The 19056-nt window shown below is 36.9% G+C and overlaps 1 protein-coding gene across 1 annotated transcript; it reads right to left on the bottom strand.

Moving 5' to 3' along the window:
- Positions 1–17211: 17211 nt before the first annotated feature.
- LOC149232725 (uncharacterized) lies at positions 17212–18851 on the bottom strand. The gene is made up of 2 exons (XM_089376554.1): positions 18222–18851; positions 17212–18109 (listed from the first exon to the last, which is right to left on the bottom strand). The coding sequence occupies exons 1-2, from the start codon at positions 18702–18704 to the stop codon at positions 17354–17356; spliced, it is 1239 nt and encodes a 412-aa protein (XP_089232680.1). The 5' UTR covers positions 18705–18851; the 3' UTR covers positions 17212–17353.
- Between the last annotated feature and the right edge of the window lie 205 nt (positions 18852–19056).

Raw genomic sequence — 19056 nt, 5'->3', positions numbered from 1 at the left:
AGTTCTTCTTGGAATGGGGGGGGGGAAGCAGGGGGTGGGGGAAGGGGATTTGTAAGGGGAGTGGGATGGTGGGTAGGGAGGGTAGGGGAGGTGGAGAAAACTAAAAGAACCCTGATTACTACTTGATTCTAGCTTCGACGAACTTTTAGGCTCAAAGGGTGAATACTTCTGAGTTCCTTCAGGGTTCTTAGGGTGGTTTTCTTCACTTTCAGACTCACTCAATATGGGGCTATAGTCAGTTTCTATATAAGTCTTCAGATCTTGGCCATAAGATCTCTTCCTAGTGTTTATTCTATATATTTTTCCACTTTGCGTTGTTCTAGTTTCTTCTTCGGATCTTCTCCCAAACATAAGTAAGTAATAATTTGATTGCATTCGTAAAATTCCCTTTTTGCGCAAAAGCATCTTAATCCAAAGTTTTAGATATTTCAAGAACTCACCTCGTGGTCCTTTGAAAAAATTATGTTCTACTTCGTTTTATGACACAATCGAGTCTACTAGGAACTCGGTAATGAATCCTCCCAAGATGTTATCAATCCAAAATTCAACAGCTCTTGAGATCCTATTGTCAATGTTCTTGAGTTGTTGTATTAGTTCAGGAGTCCACTCCTTAGGTTCGTCTCCTTTAAAATAGTATTTTCTCTTAGTCAACCTTGATATCCACTCGTATAGCTCAACATGGAATGAGTTGAAGAAGATTTTGTATTGATCTTCAAAAATATACTTCTCCAACCACCTCCTAGTTGACAGACGAGGGTTTCTATTCTCTTTTTCTACAAATTCTCATTCCTTCTGTTCTACCCACTCTTGGATTTCTTTCTTCGATAGATGCCACATAAACATCCCTCAAACAGATCCTAGTCCTGACAGCGGAACCATTTTTCGGCTTAGGTTGGGATGACCGGGTTCAGATTTTACTGTGCACCAACAAAACCCTCAATCACTGGCCTTTTCAGCAGCAACCTGCAAACAAGTCGCAATATCACCCGAAGTGACCATGGGAGGTTGTAGAACCAGGTTTCTATAACCTTGAGGGATAGTGCGGTGTGGAAATTCTATATTTTATTATGCTTTAACACTTATAAATTACTTCACATTCATGAGCTACTTCACACTTATATATTACTTCACATAATTACATTCATCACTTAAACATATCATAAAAATACATAAACTTCACAGTACTGAAACAAAGTGCAGATAATAAGCAAAACACATGAAGACACAGATTTTATCATGGTTCATCCTAATGGGGGACTATGTCCACAAGAACTGTTTCTTATACTAGAGAATTTGGTACAACAAACAGTTCTTTCCCTGCACACACAGTTGTAGGTTGTCTATGCACCAAGCTACAAATGGTCTATGCACTAATATGTAGACCTAGGCCTCTGCGCACTCAGTTGCGGAACCTCACCCCTACATTTCACAAAGATACAACCATAAAACACAGATCTGGATCAATAACTACCTTCCTCCTTTATTATTCATCCCTATACTTTGTGTTGAGTTTGTTGCATGGTCTTCTTTGTGCTCCATTTATCTATTGCACAATCCACTTCACACTCCGTGACATCCTTTGTACTACACACTTCACAAAATTCGAAATTCTTGTCCAGAATCTTGCCAAGTTGGGTTGCACCCAAAACACATTATAATTAAAAATTTCAAACGTTAACAGAAATGGAGCACAGAGTGCATTTGAATCTAACGTTAAAGGATTAAGCATAGATTCGAGGGAACCAGAGGACATACTAGATCCCTTCTATGAATAAGCACCGTTACTTGAGATGAACTATTCAAGTGCGCGGACAAGCAATTCCAGCTAGCTCGCGATCTTTGTCGGCTCAAAGAGTTAAATATTCGCACGATCTTTCTTCATCTCATCAAATATACTATAGTCTAGTTTTGGAGACATTGTCGAAGTGTCTGGAAGAGTTTCTCTACCTGCTACTTCCAGAGTGATGGGATTATTTTTACTGTCTACAAAAGTTATTTTCATTGTAACCGCATTGCCAGACTTTCTCTGAGTGTTCTGGGATGAGTTGATGGGCGGTGTGATCTTTCTAATAAAATGCTCTTTCAATTTCTGCTTTGTCAACTCTTGTGCGGAAGCGAGCCCTTGGCTTCTCAAGTTGTATAAAGTGTTCTTCTATTGCGTTGAGGCCTTGTTGAGAATGCAACAAGATGATGGAGCTTAGTGGAAAGGAGTCGCCTTCACTAAGTGGGCCCGCAGGAAAATTATGGTGCAAAGTCTATTTTTAGACATATGGATCATGGTCTATGAGTTGCAGGATGTTGTTTATGGATGATTGGTCATGTTGGGAAAAATAGATGGACTTCTATTTTTGGTTCATAGCGGAGTGATCAGAGTCTATTTTTAGACTGCCAGGCTAAAAAATAGAAAAGTCAAATATTATTGTCTCATAATAATATTTAGACTATAAACATTATCTTATCCTCTTGGAGCACTTCAGTTTGAGCTACAGATGTGGCACATGCAGCTGTCAGAAGGAAATATGCTTTTCTTGTGGGTCAGTTGAGCTATTGCATGCAGGACTTCAGTTAGAACTCAAGCAGTTGAGTTTGGTGAAGTTGGATGTGGAGTTGATGGAGTTGTGTTCAGTTTGACTTTATTAAACTAGTTGTAATTAGTCTAACTACAAATAGACTAGTGATGAGTGATGTGAATTAATTGATTAAATTAATTCACTAATTATTAACTCATAATGCAACTGAAGAATACATCAGTTAACTTAGTGCATGTACAGTTCAGTGGAGACAGGTGTTAGAGGTTGAGATTGCTATCAGTTGTGACTATAGTTGTGCATGAGATCTTGCACAATCAATGGATTGAGTATGCCCATGAGGATTGAGCAGTATATGCCCAGTGAAATAGCCTGTGCTCACGTGATTTTCACTTAGTATTGTGCAATAGAGGCAGGCAAAGTAGTGGAGAAGATTTGAACCTGTAACTTGTTTGGATCTGAGCTAGTTTTGTGTGTCACAGGTGGAGATAGTGTTGGATACTTGTGAGTATTGTACTATGTATTGTTACATGTTCTCAATCATTAATATATAGATAGTGTGGGGTTTTCAGCTATAAGCTTTCCCCGGGTTACATACTGTGTTAATGTGTGCATGCGATTGATGTTTCATTGTTTTTGATGTTCCTAAATTGATGATCAACGTAGAGGAGGTTATGTATTATGCATGTATTTCGCAATAGTGTATAATCGGGATAATCTCTGTGAATAAGTGTTTATTATTCAAATTTTCTACATGGTATTAGAGCTTTTGATCATCCGATCTATTATTCAGAAAGTGTTTACATCTTATTTCTTCAGGCAGAGTCTGTAATTGGGCCAGCTAGCCTCTGGATTCATCCTTCCTTTGGAAGGTGAGATATCCGATAAAATCCCATATAGTCAATCTCTGTACGAGAAATACTTTGTTCTCACGAATTCTAGATCAGAGGTGGTTGAGTTTGGAGCTGGTGGAATTCGAATTTGCAGCAGTGTTTTCTTGGTATCAACGTGGCAATGTCTTTCAACGGATTGCGATTGGAGTATGCTCTTGAGGTCAGCTCAAACTACATTGCATGGAAGGATAGGATGGAGGTAGTGTTGGATGATAATGGGCTGAAGGATTTCATAGAGGTTGATGTCCCAAAGCCTACTGATGCTACTCAAGTTGATGCTTGGCAAAAGAAGACAACAAAGTGTCGAAGGATTCTGTTGGAGGGCGTGAAGGATCACATTGTGTCCAGCCTGCATGGTAAGGCTTTTCCATACTTGATGTGGAAAGCATTGACAGATCTATTCCAAAGCAAGAGCAATCAGAGGAAGCTGGTGCTCAAGGATAAACTCAGAAACATCAAATGTGAGAAGGGAGACAGGATGCCCAAGTATCTCACGAAGTTCACTCAGTACAGGGATGAGCTGGGAAGTGTGGGGGTGACTGTCGATGATGAGGACTTGGTGAGCTTGGCTCTCCTTGGTCTTCCGAAGAGTTGGCATTCCTATCAGGACTCTGTCAATGGTCGGGAGAAATTTCCAGGATGGGAGAGACTTTGGTTAGATCTTGTACAAGAGGAGATTAGGCGGAATACCAGGGACGGATCTTCATCAAAGGGACCTGATGAAGAAAATTGCGCTTTGGCTGCCAAAGAAAAGAAGGGGAAGAACAAGAAAGCTTCTCAGTCTGGTGCAAATGGCAAGAAGCAGGACATGTCCAAGGTGAAGTGTTTTCAATGTCACTAGCATGGACACTCTGCCACTAATTGTCCACAGAAGAAGAAGAACAAGCAAGCTGCTGGATCTGCAGCAGGAGAGGCTCTAGCCTCGTAGTCTGAGCTTGATTTTTCATTGATCGCATGCTTGGTTTCAAGTGTGATGGGATCGATGTGGTTCTTGGACAGTGGTGCATCTTTTCACATAACAGGAGATCGATATTTGTTTTCTAATTTGGAGGACAAAGATCTTGGAGTGCACATCGAGATGGGCGATGATGGTAGATACAGTGCGATCGGTATCGATACCATTTCCCTTGAGAGGGAGTCTGGTAAACCCTTCGTATTGAAGAAAGTTATGCATGTTCCAAGATTGAAGAAGAATCTTATCTCTATGGCGATGTTAGAAGACAAGGGATATGATGTTGTTTTCAGCGAGGGAAAGGCTTTCTTGCGCAGCAAGACAACTGGAGAAACCTGGAAGATAGGGGTTCGAGTGAGGAACCTTTATCAGTTGCATGTAGATGGTTGTGTAGGAATGGCATGCAAGGAAGAAGGATTGGTGAGCCGGGATGATGGCGAGCTGTGGCACAGGAGATTGGGTCACCTTCACCATGGAGCCTTGAAGATACTGTAGCAGATCACTACAGGGCTTCCTAAAGGCACTCTTGCGCAGTCAGATCAGTACAAGGGGTGTACTTTGGGAAAGTTTGTGAAAGCCACCTTTCACGAGAAGGATAGTCGCGCCACGACGATCCCTGAGAGAATTCACACAGACGTGTGTGGAACTTTCTCAGTAGCTTCGACAGCAAAACACAGGTATTATGTGATCTTTGTTGATGATTTCTCTCGTAAGTGCTGGATCTTCTTCATGCAGAAGAAGAGCGAGACATACTCAAAGTTCTGTGAGTTCAAAGCCTTGGCCGAGAAGGAGTCGAGGAAGAAGGTGAAGGCTCTTAGGAGCGATAATGGTGGTGAATACATCTCTGGCAAGTTCAAGGACTTTTGCAGTGCAGAAGGGATTCGAAGAGAGCTCATAGCTCCCCATAATCCAAAGCAGAACGAAGTTGCTGAGCGGAAGAACAGAATGATCATGGGTGCTGCAAGGGCGATGTTGCATGATCAAGGCCTACCCCTTCACTTATGGGCGGAAGCATGCAATACTGCAGTATATGTGTAGAACCGTTGTCCTCACAGGATACTTGGCATCAGTACACCCGAGGAGGTTTATTCTGGTAAGAAGCCTAATCTTTCTCATTTGAGGATTTTTGGTGCTAACGCTTACATGCATGTGATGAAGGATGCTAGGAAGAAGTTGGAGCCGACCGCAGAGGTTGGGATATTTGTTGGGTACACTGATACGCCCCACAACTATCGTGTGTGTTTGCCAAACAATGGTAAGACTGTTGTGCGACGAGATATAAAATTTCAGGAGGAGAAAGCCATGAAGTGTTCGCTTGAGAGGGAGCCACACTTGCATGCAGATGAGGAGCTCCTCCTCCTACTATCCAAGGAGAGGTTGTATACAAGGACCGCATAATTGCCAGATTCTGAAGGAAATTCCTAAGATCACTTTGTATATGGGGTCCATATACATTGGATAAGAGGATCCATTCTTGAGAACCTATAATTCTGAATCTTCCTGAGAGGATTCAAGGTATACTGATCCAGTCTTCAAATTGGACTTCCTCTGGGTTCCAGAGGATTGCTACTCCTCCTGCGTTGCCTGCCGCATCTTGACCAATGATCTCATAATGTGGCTTGAAATTACTTATCACTTCTTTTAGTTTGTTTTCTTGCAATTTTGTTTCTTGGATTAGCATTATATTTGGTTTATCTCTTTTGAGTCTCTCTTTCAGATATCTTTGTTTCCCCTTACTGTTCAGCCCTCTAATATTCCAGGTTGTGATGATCATTTCAATAATTTGAGGGGTTGTTGGAAAACCTCCGACAATGGCACTACTCTTCTTGAATTCACCAACATGTCCCCCACCATTTGGATGGTCTCACTCATAGGTCTCCTTCCTCTTTTCCTTCCTCCTTTCCCTATAGTTCCTATTTCTGTGTTTTGATTTCCTTGCATTCCAAGTTGCTCTGGCTGCTTTGCTATTATTGTCCCTCGTTTTTCTTTGTATCTTTGGAACATATCTTTATAAAGTTGTTTCTGGTCATCTGGTATGAATCTTTCATCTAGATGCTTCCATTCCTACAAAAGTTTCCTCATGACTTGTTCCTCTTCTCCTTCTTGTTCCTGTTGAGGATCTATTTCCATTTGGATATGTTCTTGTAGTCGATCTCCCTTCTCCCCCTCTTTTTCCATTTCCATATTATTTGGCTCCTTATTTTCCTTTTTATTTTCCTTCTGGTTCTTCACTATTTCATCTTCACCCTCTTCACCTTCTGCTTCCATTTCTAATTCACGTAGAACCTCAAACTGGTTTTGGCTTTTCTGAGTGCTTTCTGGGTGAGAGGTGTTTTGTTTGGTTTTTCCTTTTTGGGGTTTTCTTCTTCTCAGTACTTCTATAAAACCTTCCCTGTTTCCTTCGTTAGTCCTCCCCTCCTGATCAGTACTTCCCTTTCCACCCCCCTGATCTGTTTGTGTATCATAATCATTCATCGGGCAGTATTTAAATAGATGACCATACTCATGGCACCATCTACATTTGGAAGGAATTTGTTCGTAATCGACTGGTTGTTGCCATACCTCATCATGGTATTCTATTTCAATATGATCCGATAGCGGTTCTGTGATATTCATGTAGACACAAATTCTGGCATATGATGTATATCTGCCTCTCTTGGTAGTTTCTGCTACCTTCACAAAGGTCCCGATTGAGTTCCCAATTCCTTCTAGAATCTTTGGATCCCAGAACTCTATCGGGAGCCCAAACAATCTGACCCAAGCTAGTGCTGCTAGCATTTTTTCTTTGTCTCGATTATAACATTCTTCCCATTGCCTCATGAAGAGCCCTGCGTTATTGAAAAAGTATGGACTCTCTTCAAAGATCCTCTCCTTATCCTCCAAGTTTTAAAATATTACTATGAAGAAACCTTTTGCCCCCAATTTAAGATCTATATGTCCTTTGGGCTTCAACCTCTGTTGTATCCATTTCGTCAGATCTTTCTCAGACGACCATGTTCCTACAAACTTGCAAATGAGTATATTCTCTGTATTCCTCAATTTTATTATTTGGAATGACAAACCTGGGTTTTTTTGTTGCCCGTGGTAGACATTTGTTCCCCATCCTTTCTTGTGATACTGCTCCCATAACCGGCGCGTCCTTGCTGCATTTCCCTGACCCACCGTTTGCTCCATTTTGGCTTGATTCTCTTGCTGTTATATCCTTGTAGGAGGGGATCTCTCCCCCCCAGCTTGCGTCAGTCATTTTTCTCCCAGACTAGCCTGTTCTCGAAGCCTTCTTCCCTACGTTGATCTGTCGTTGTATTGGTCTGTGTTTCTACAGGTGGGTACAGGATCCCCTGCACCCTGACCAGGTGCAGGTCTGCCAGGGGTTGTCTGATCCCAAACCCTAACCCTAATCACCTGTCGCCTTTCCAGGTTTAACCCTAATCACCTTCCTTCCCACCAATATAGTTTTAGATTTAATAATATATATTGTATAATATTAAATATTATAGTGATATTAAATAATGTAGTGAGATAGGTAAGATTTAGAAAAATTTTGTAAGAGCGAGAGTTTTTTTTTATGATTTTTTTTAAATAATGATGATGAGTCTGTTGGAAGACATTAATTCCAATCTCCCGCCGCAGTTGCTAGACTATTCTGGAGGATTCGGCGGACGTCTTGAGATATGAATAGCTTCCTGGAGAAGCAATTGACTCTAGAAACTTCTTTGTTGTGTATAAAAAATGCTTCAGCAATCAAACGAAGACAGTTTGTTCTGTGTTTTATGTGTTCAAGTGTGTGTTCTCTGATTTGGTATCAGAGCCAGTGTGAGGTGTGAAAAGAATGAGCTCAGGTGAGTTGCGAGGAGAGGCCAATTAATTGTGGTGCTAAGTGTTTGAGTGTAGAGAGCTTTCCGCTGTTTGGAACTGCGTTAGAAGAGGCGGTGGGGAGATCCATTTAGAGCGGTGGATTATAGTTAAGTGTGAGGGCTCTATTCTGTCAGGAGAGACGAATTTGTTCTACTAGAGTCAGTTGTTGTGACTCATCTTAGCGTGCGTAAGAAGACGGTTGTCTGCTAAAGCCGAGGGAGAGCTGAAAGGAAGCCTGTGTTTGGTGTGCGATTGAGGCGTTCGAGCCACTATGAGGAGGACTGTGTTGAGACCGTCGTGGAAGGTAAACTCGTTCAAGCGTGGTTTATTTTTCTTGTTTTCCAAACACTGTTGTAGGGATCTACGCTGGTGTGACCGTAGGAAGCCGAGGTTTGAGAAAGGAAGTGGATGCTGAAGAGTGTGAGCACTGCCTGGAGATGATACTTTGCAGAAAACGTTGGAACTATTGCTACTGCTGCTTGCTGAGGGTTTTGGCTGTTGAAGTTTGAAATCATCACTGGATTCAGGGTTTATTGATTACCATGGGAATCTGAATGATGTACCAGTTTGTGATGAGAAATCAGATTTTATGTTGGATGTATCTATAGAAGGCAAGGAAGTTTTGTTGCTTGTGAATTCGTCTTACACTCTTGCTCTCCCTGTTTTTACATTGATAGGCGATCAAAAGCATGCGGCCATGTTAGGACCAAGGATAACTTTGTTTATCTCCTTGTTTGTTCTTGTAAGATAGATATTTTTTGGATGGTTTAAAAAATAAAAAGGGAGAGAGGCAGCCATATTATCCAATAAAATTTTATGATTTATGCTTGAGGGCTTATATTTGTGAAAATTAGTAATTTGTTTTTTTGGTGATTGGTACGGTGAAAATAAGTAACATGGCTAATGTATTGGCAAAATCTTATTTATCTGAATCTAACAAGTTAGATAGTGAAAAATGATGCAAATTGGAAGTTTAAGTTGCAGACTTTGATGGAAGGCAACAGTACGTGGGCGATTGTGTTTGGAGCTAAAGTTAAGCCAGTGTCTCCTCAAGCCACAGATGCTGCAATTCAAGATTGGAAGCGATGGGAAAACAAATCAAAGGTGCTTTTGCGGATGACGGTTAAGGACAACATTATTCCACACATTAGAGAGTGCAAAACATCCAAGGAGACATGGGACACTCTCAAAAATGTGTATGAGACGAAGACTACAAATCGAATATTGTATTTAAAGAGTAAGCTTCTTTCAATTAAAATGGAAAAAAATGAAAGTGTTAGTGCTTTTATTTCTAGAATTAAAGATCTAAAGGATAAATTAGGTGACGTTGGTGAATCAATATCTAGTATAGACTTGGTTACTGTGACATTAAATGGAATGCTTGATGAATATCAAATGTTTATCACTGGTATTTCAGCTAGAGAGAAGGCTCCTACTTTTGATGAGTTGGCAGGTATACTTATGTAGGAAGAAGAGAGGAGAAGAAGCCTTAAACAGAAATCTCCCAATTCAGATTTGGCATTGATGGCCAAAGGGAAGCAGTCCTTCAAAGGAAAAAAGTGGGAGAAAAATAAAGGCAAAAAGCCACAAGTAAAATCATTTCATGGTACACCTTTACCAAGGATAAATACCAAATCGAGTAGAGATAATGTGTGCTATTACTGTGGAAAACCTGGTCATTTTTCTAAAAATTGCATGAAAAGGAGGTCTGATTAATTTAAACAAAGAAGGCATTCAGGAAATTATGTTGATAGAGATGAAGCAATTAGTCATGACGTTAGCAATCTTAAATTGTTTGTGTCCAATGTTGCTTTATCAACAGAAACTGATGATGATAATGCTTGGTTTATAGATTCTGGAGCATCAATCCATATGTCATGCAAAAGAGATTGGTTTGATACTTATCATGAAATCAATAATGGTGGAAACATCTATTTAGGAGATAATAGATCACATGAAATTAAAGGATATGGTAATAGAAGTGTTATGATGCCTAATGGACAAGAAAAACAAATTCAAAATGTGGTATATATTCCAGGATTAAAGAAGAACTTAATTTCAGTCTCTACTATCACAAATCAACATTTAAAAGTTGAATTTGTGAAATCACATTGTTTGGTAAAGGATGTGTAGGACAACTACAAGGTTGTTGCAAAAGGAATGAGAGTTGGAGGCTTATACAAGTTGGGTGTAATGAAGAATGGGCATCAAGCTTTGGCATCAACAAGCATGTCAACTATAGAGCTTTGGCATCAAAGATATGGACACTTAAATCATAATGACCTAATGTTACTACAAAAGAAATTGATGGTAGAAGGTCTTCCAATTATTAAGGGTGAACACTTTGAATATGAAGGTTGTGCACTAGGAAAACAACACAGGGAAGAAATTCCTGTGCATGAAAATAGAAGAAAATGTGAAATACTTGAACTGGTGCATACTGATGTATGTGGTCCAATGTAAACTAAGTCACTTGGTGGAGCATATTACTTTCTTATATTTATTGATGATAACACTAGATACACCTAGGTATACTTTATAAGAAACAAAAGTGACGTGTTTGAATACTTTAAAAATTTCAAGAGTATGGTTGAAAAACAAACAGGAAAGAGCATTAAAAATTTTTGATCAGATAAAGGTGGTGAATACACTTCAGGAGCTTTCATCAAATATTGCAAACAAAATGGAATTATGCAACAATTTACAGTACCACATACACCTCAACAAAATGGAGTAGCTGAAAGAAAGAATAGAACATTAGTTGAATGTGCTCGAATTATGTTAAAAAGTAAAGGAATTTCTAATAGTTTTTGGGCTGAAGCCATTAATACAGCTGTATATCTTAAAAATAGAATCACTACTAAGTATCTTGAGCACAAAACACCATTTGAAGCATTTTATGGTTTTAAACCTAAAATTAGTCATTTAAGGATATTTGGATGCAAGGCCTTTACTCATATTCCTAAAGAGGATAGGAGAAAATTAGATGCCAAAGCCATCAAATGTATTTTTATTGGATATTGCACTGACCAAAAAGCATATAAAATGTATGATCCAAGTAATCACAAGGTATTTGCAAGTAGAGATGTTATATTTCATGAGCATGTAGATAAACAAATAAAAGAAGATTAACATAATACATGGTGGTCTTCTTATGAAAGCTTTAAGGAAGAAGAAGAAGTTGTGGAATCAACTCAAGAACTAGAACACATGTACATTTCAAAAGACACACCAAGGAATCAAAGTCCACAAAGAAGTGATAACGACACTCCACAGAGAAGAAAAGGAGAAGGTACTCCATAAAGTAATGAACCTCTAAGAAGGTCAACACGACAGATTCAAGCCCCCATCAGGTATAAAGATATGCTTTAATGTCTCAAGTAATGACTGTTTTTGAACCCTTAAATTATGAACAAGCCAAAAATCATAAAGAATGGATGGAAGCTATGAAAGAAGAATACGACTCTATAATAAAAAATGAAACTTGGGAATTAACAAAATTACTTGAAAATAAAGTCCCTATAGGATCAAAATGGTTGTACAAGACAAAATTTAATGCAGATGGTAGCATAGATAAGTATAAAGCAAGATTGGTTGCAAAAGGTTATTCACAAAAAGAAGGTATAGATTATGAAGATACCTTTGCTCCGGTTGCAAAAATGAATACAATCAGAATAATGATAGCATTGGCAACTAAATATGATTGGAAGCTACATCAATTAGATGTAAAGTCAGCTTTTCTAAATGGTGACTTAAAAGAAGAGATTTATCTTGTTCAACCAGAAGGATTTGTAAAAAAGGGTCAAGAACATCTTGTATGCAAGTTAAAAAATGCCTTATATGGACTAAAATAGGCCCTCATATATTGGTATGAGAAAATCGATAAATTCTTCTTTCGGCAAAGATTTAAAAAGAGTAAAAATGATCCTAATTTTTATGTTAAGACAGATAGAAATGGGGATATAGTATTACTCTCTATATATGTTGGTGATCTAATAATAACAGAGAGTGCTGATAAATTAATTACAGATATAAAAATGAAGTTATCACAGGAATTTGAGATGAAGGATCTTGGTGCGATGCACTATTGTCTAGGTCTTGAAGTATGGAGAGATGATGGAAGAACCTTAATCAAACAAAGAAAATATAAAAATGAAGCACTAAAGAGATTTCATATGAATGGATGTAAAGAAGTGAGTACTCCATTGGAACAAAATATCAAATTAAGAAGTGATGATGGAACAAAAGAGGTGAATGGAACATTGTATCAACAATTAGTGGGAAGTCTGAATTATCTCACTACCACTAGACCAGACATTGCTTATGCAGTAAGCATACTTAGTCAATTCATGGCTAAGCCTCATGAAAGCCATTAGATAGCTGCAAAAAGGGTCCTTCGATACTTAAAGGGAACTATCAATTTTGGTATTGAATATACTAATGCTTGTAATGTTGAATTGACAGGTCATTCTGATTCTGACTGGGCTGGAAATCCACCACTGGATACATCTTCAACATAGGATCGAGAGCTATATCATGGAGCAGTAAGAAACAAGCAACAGTTTCCTTGTCATCAACTGAAGCAGAATATAAAGCATTATGTAGTGGCACCTGTGAAGTTATATGGCTTAGAAGAATACTTTAAGATGTTGGTGAAGATCAACAAGAACCTATAGTGATCAGATGTGACAATCAAAGTACCATCAAACTGGGTAACAATCTTGTATGTCATGCAAGGTCAAAACATATAGACACAAAATATCATTTTGTAAGAGAAAAGGTCCAATCAAAAGAAATTTTTCTAATATACTGTAATACAAATGAGAATGTAGCTGACATATTCACTAAGCCTCTTGGGAAGGAAAAATTTGAGTTTTGTAGAAGTAAGTTATGTGTTGTAGAAAATCAAGATTATAATGTAACGCTAGCTGAGACTTAGACCAGCAGGCATGACAATTAAGAGTATGTTTACAATGTCTTATATATTGTGTTATAGTATATTTTTCATATGGTTGGAATTAAGGGGGAGTGTTGGAAGACATTAATTCCAACCACCCGCGGACGTCTTGAGAGATGGATAGCTTCCTGGAGAAGCCACTGACTCCAGAAACTTCCTTGCTGTGTATAAAAACCACTTCAGCAATCAAACGAAGATAGTTTGTTTTGTGTTTTATGTGTTCAAGTGTGTGTTCTCTCATTGAGTCAAATTTTAAACCTAAGCTTTAAAACACGTAAAAATGAATAAATAATGTAAAACACTTGAAATAAAATCTTAATCTGTTGTTGAGAAAGATTTTTGTCTCCAAACCTGTATTTGAAGTGTTGATATGAAATCTACCTGTTATTTGCGATGGTCATCAAAATTTAAGAATAGTGAATTTATTGTTCACTTATTTAAACTATCCATTATATTTTCCACTAAGGACTTATAGTGGTTAAGTTATAATTCGGGACGCATTTTCTTGGTAGGGTTGGTGTAATGTATTTTTTGGTAGTAAAGTTTTGTGTTTTAGTTGGTTAATATAATTTTTATAATATTTTAGTGTTTTGTTATTTAAAATATGTTTTTAAATGTATAAATGTATTTAATATTTTAAAAAATAGAGTATTTTGATGATGATGTAGAATTTATAGTTTTAATAATTTTTTATTAAATTTCAAATAAAATTAATTGAAATATATGTTCGAAAAGAACTAAAATGTAGAAAATTTAGATTAATACATTTTTTTGCTAACGGAAAATAAAATGATAAAAATAATTTATAATAGTGTATTTCACCACCTATATTCCAAGTCCAAATCCCATTTTCAATGCTCGTAAGACAAAATCAGTTATAGAATTTATGATTCAGAATTCATTGTTCAATGGGTTTGCAACATTGCACTGTGCAACTTTTAGATTTGTAGCACATAAAACTATTATTAGTATATATTATTATTATCTCACAATATGATAAGTTTATACATCAAATTAGGCTTAACATAGATTGATTATCATACTTAGCAGATCTAGTTAATTGAAATAATATCTCAACCACGCCCAAAATAGGAGATAATTAACAACCTCCTCATTGAACATCTTAGGTAAGGATTGCAATAAATAATACATTCTATGATGAGGAATATTACATATTAAGCACAAGACAAATAGGATTTAAGATCTCAAATACTCTTCCTTAAATAGTACTTGTCTTGATCTTTTGTCTTATGGTCTTCATCAATGTCTTTATCCATTTTGAAATCTCATAGATTGAACTCCATCACAACTATCCATATATAATTATACTTCCACTCCCTTAAAGATGTTATTGCTTCAAACTACCAAATCAATTTCATGTTTCCAATTATTGAACTACTATTCATTTTATTGACATAATTCCATTTATCAAAATACATAACCCACTATTGTACTCATCGATAATGTAAGCAAACAATATAGATATTGAATATACCTAGAATCAATCTTACAACAGACCTCTTTCCTATGATTTTAAATACTTATAATCATTTATTTAAAAAAAAATATAAAACAAATTTAAAAAAAAATAATATAATTACACCAATGGTTATGAAGGATCTTCTCTCATGTTTAATCGTACAGGAAAAGTCGAAGTTAATAGATTTCACATCTCGGTGGATTACATGTTATTTGCATTCCTCATAGTGATACAATAAAGAAAAAACAACACAATGAGAATGCCATGACTTGTATCCTAGAAATGGTTTCCATAGCCCCTAGAGCATGTACACGCAATAAATTGTTCAATGCAGAAAGCAAAGAATTCTTTTTTGATCTCAAGGAATAATGAAGGTAAATAAGAGTGTTATGAGCATATGAAAGTTAAAAAAGAGGTCTGGCTTTCGTATTATGTCAGGTCAGGAAGTAACTCCTCACATGAATTGTGTTTTTGCATTGAGATAGCTCATGGATATAAATGCAAAGAGACTCTTGAGATTCACCTCCCAACATCTTTTCATATTCTTATTCTCCATTGTTTACTATTTACATATATTCACCCTATCCCAATATTTAGACGTCAACAACATAATCTAACCAATTAAATTAAAATATATAAATATAAAATTACAACTTTATATTAAAAGATATTAGAAAATGTAATTAAAAATAAATAACATTTCATTTAATAATAATTATGTAGCATCTCCAAAACTACTAACAAATCATAATTAACTTTTAACAGGGAAATTTAACGTGTGAATAAAATATTGGTTATTATTAACTTTATTTTGAAAGAGACGAGGAATGGATTACTTTTAGTTTTTTTATTTACTTTATATAAAATTAAATTATTTTAAATTTAATATAATATGATTATTAATAGGTATTTAGTTACAATGACATATGTTAATAGCTTAAGGTTCAAAGATATTTAGTAATTAGGAATCACTAGTAGATAATTTTAAGTGGCATAGTTTTTAGTGATGAATCACCTTGAGTGTGGCATGATTTTCTTTGAATAATAGTGATGAGTCATCCTACATTCACAGATAAGTCAAAATGATAGATAGTCCCCACTTTGCTAATTTAACCAACTAAATTATGATAAATTTCCCATATATAAAAAATATATCTAAATATATTTGTTATATTTAAATAAATTTTATATAATATAATATAATATATTTATTTTTAATAAAATTAATAAATTTTAATGATTTTAAATAAATTAATTTTTAATTTCATTCCATTTAAATTTAATAAATAAATAAATTAATCCAATTTATATTAAATATATACATAATCTTTTTTTAAATTTTGGCAAATTCTAATTTAAAAAATCAAATTAATTTTTTTTGTGTTGAGTAATCTTAAAAATAGAATATAACGTTATCAAAGTAAAAACAAATTCAGATGAGCTTTATAATGAAATTGGGTGTTGGTCAATTCCCAAAACATTTTAGGATCAAATAGTTTGTCACTAGCGTGTTCTCTAAAATTGTTCATCTTATACCCACATTCTATCTAATTTTCAAAATATTTTTCACACTACCAACTTCTTGACCTTTTAAAATAGCAAAAATATCATTATTTTAAATTAATTCCTTTAATACCCGTTAAACATAGTGATTTCTTATCTTCTTAAAATCTAATAAACAATATTAATTTTAGTGAATATTAATCATGGTAATTTATGTGGTTTTAAATTGAATAATAAGATATAAAAATTATATTAAAAAAAATAAAAAAATTATTCGTCACCAATTTATCCGATACCCAAAAACCATAACTCATTTCAAAATCAAATATTTGATTTTAAATACCAAAATTCATAATTATAAATATTTTCCATGAGACAATAAGAAACCAGTACTAAACAATAATACTACATATTACACTGGTTTTACATTGTGATGATATTTCCCTATAAAAACCATTGCACAAAAACCCACGGGGAAAATACATTGTCATCCCTTTTGATATCCATGCGTTTGTTGGCATCTCTTTGTAGTTTTCATTATTACTTGTTTCATACTGTGATGGTGCTTCTCTGGAAAAGTGGGTTACCACAAAACGTTGCAAAAAGCAAAGTCAATAACCCACCGCAAAAATACATTGTTTGCATCTGTTTGTAGTTTTCAATTATATATATGCCCCCTTTTTAACCCGTTTTGTATCGTTGCGGATTGAATGGCGAAGAATTTGCGGCAAAGATAGCTCCGTAATTCATGCCAAATATATTACCCATGCAAATAAATTTAAAAAATAAACAGATAAATTTCAAAGTCAAAATCTGAATGTTACATTAATTCAGACATTATAACATTAGTCACGCGTGAATGGCAACCACCAGACGGCCAGCCCCTAACATCCCACTCCAACCTCACAAATGCGTTGTGTTATGTATACCGATACGGACACTCCATTCATTATGATTAATTTACATATACGAAAGCCAGGAATGAGAGTATTCCGTAGAAGTTAAAGTAGTCCCTGCAACATAACAACAGGGATGGAATTTGCCCGGCACAGTGTGATTTGTCGGTCAAAATATACAGTTTACCAATTTACAAGCGGGCCACAGGTGTGATTTGTCGGTCAAAATCTGTTTTTGAAGTGGTAAAAGCCGGACAGATGTGTGAAAACCGTCAGATAGGTGTGAAAACTATGACTGGTGAGTCTGTTTTGAAATTCCAACCCTGCATACCAACACCTCTGCAAAACCCTCCCCTGCCCCTCCCTGCCGGCAATCCTTCTTTGGGTACTCACACAACTCACAGGCGCCGCTGACATCACAAGGACTCTCCTTATATTTTCTTTGGCTCACCTGTTTAACATCTGATCTGCCACTGTTAATACAGGCTGTTGCCGCCGACAGTCTGTTCTTTTTTAGGAGGCTGGGAAGTAAATACCACCACATGGAAGTGCACAGAACGGCTAAGAGCCTGTTTGAGAACACTACCAAGCATGCCATAATTATAATAAAAATCCATAAATTTATAGCCATACTGTATCCTTCACCTTCGCTTGTGGTGTCCCCTGTAATGCTTCCCTTTCTGTCTGCAGACATATTAATCTTTTTAGGCTGGAAATTAGGTGCAGTACCATTAATGCTTGGGCGCGGAAGCTGTGAGAGGGTAGAGGACTGGATCCCCTGACGTCTGGTACCATGACAACTCACTTTCCTACGAAAATTAATAAATTTCCAGAGCTTGTTGCTCTTAGAATCCACTCCAGCGGAGGTGCCATTAGAATTAGATAAATGCCCTATTGGTCCCGGGATCGATTTTGCTACTTTCTTTCTCTGCCGGACATCTTCTGCTTCGGGCCGCTCCACCACAGGCGTTTTGATATCTTTTGCCTGACTTCTTTGGATAGGGTTTTGCGAAACCTTATGGCCGTTTGCGTGAAAAGAAAGTGCCTGTCAGACAAAAATAGCAGCGGGGCAACGTCAGTGACACATTCCTCCCAGCTATATATATATATCTCTGACCCAAGAAACCGCTGATGTATGCTAAAAATCGAAGCCTTACCTTTGGGAACTTAAACGCGTTGGTGATTCGAAACCACGACCGGTTATCTGACATTTTCACGGAAGCCTCGTCTTTTTGTTGAGTACAAACTTCAAGTTTGCGTGAGTTCACCGAAATTTTGGGATCGCGTGACTTGACCTTCATTTCTATTGCATCGAATCCCAGTTCCGTCTTCTTTTCGGTGGGCTGCCGTTCACTTGATATTGCTTTCCCAACAGGTAACAGAATTATAGGAACGAATTCGCCGTCTCGGGAAATAGAAACAATCCTCACCAAAGGCTTCGATTTCGCGCTGTTAGGGCAAGTAGGAGAAATATCGACACTGTAATTTGAGAAATCGCCTGGTTTGGAAGGCTGATTTTTACTTTTCTGTTTTATATGCCTTTTGAACCTCGGCCACAAAGATTCCGACTCAGGTACCACTTTGCTCGCCTCGGCTCCCATGGCAGAGCAGAAGCAATTACAACTGTACTTGGCACCCATGATACAGAAGAATTCGAAGCTTTGCTGGGTAATGGCTACCCCCCGTGGTTCTGATTTGTCCGTGGAATGCTTAGAAGCAAAGATAGGATTAGCGACTCTTTTGTGTCGTGATTGCAAAGCTGAGGGAACTGAAGGGGAGATTTATAGCAGTTGCCACTCATTTGCCTGCGTTGATCACGAGTGGGAATATTATAAAGGTAAAGCGCGTGGATGTGAGAGAATATGTGGAAGTCACTTCCAAGAAATTTCGTTTGACTATGTTGGTAAACACGTCCCACCTTTATTATACAAAATATTTATGATTTTTATAATTTTTAATCGCAGATCGTTAAAATTGCATTTCTATGTGAAA

Source organism: Pinus tabuliformis, chromosome J (assembly GCF_031772625.1).
Source record: "Pinus tabuliformis cultivar Carrire ecotype Pingquan chromosome J, CPIR1, whole genome shotgun sequence".
Classification (NCBI taxonomy): domain Eukaryota; kingdom Viridiplantae; phylum Streptophyta; class Pinopsida; order Pinales; family Pinaceae; genus Pinus; species Pinus tabuliformis.
This window is presented reverse-complemented; position numbering and strand designations above follow the sequence as displayed.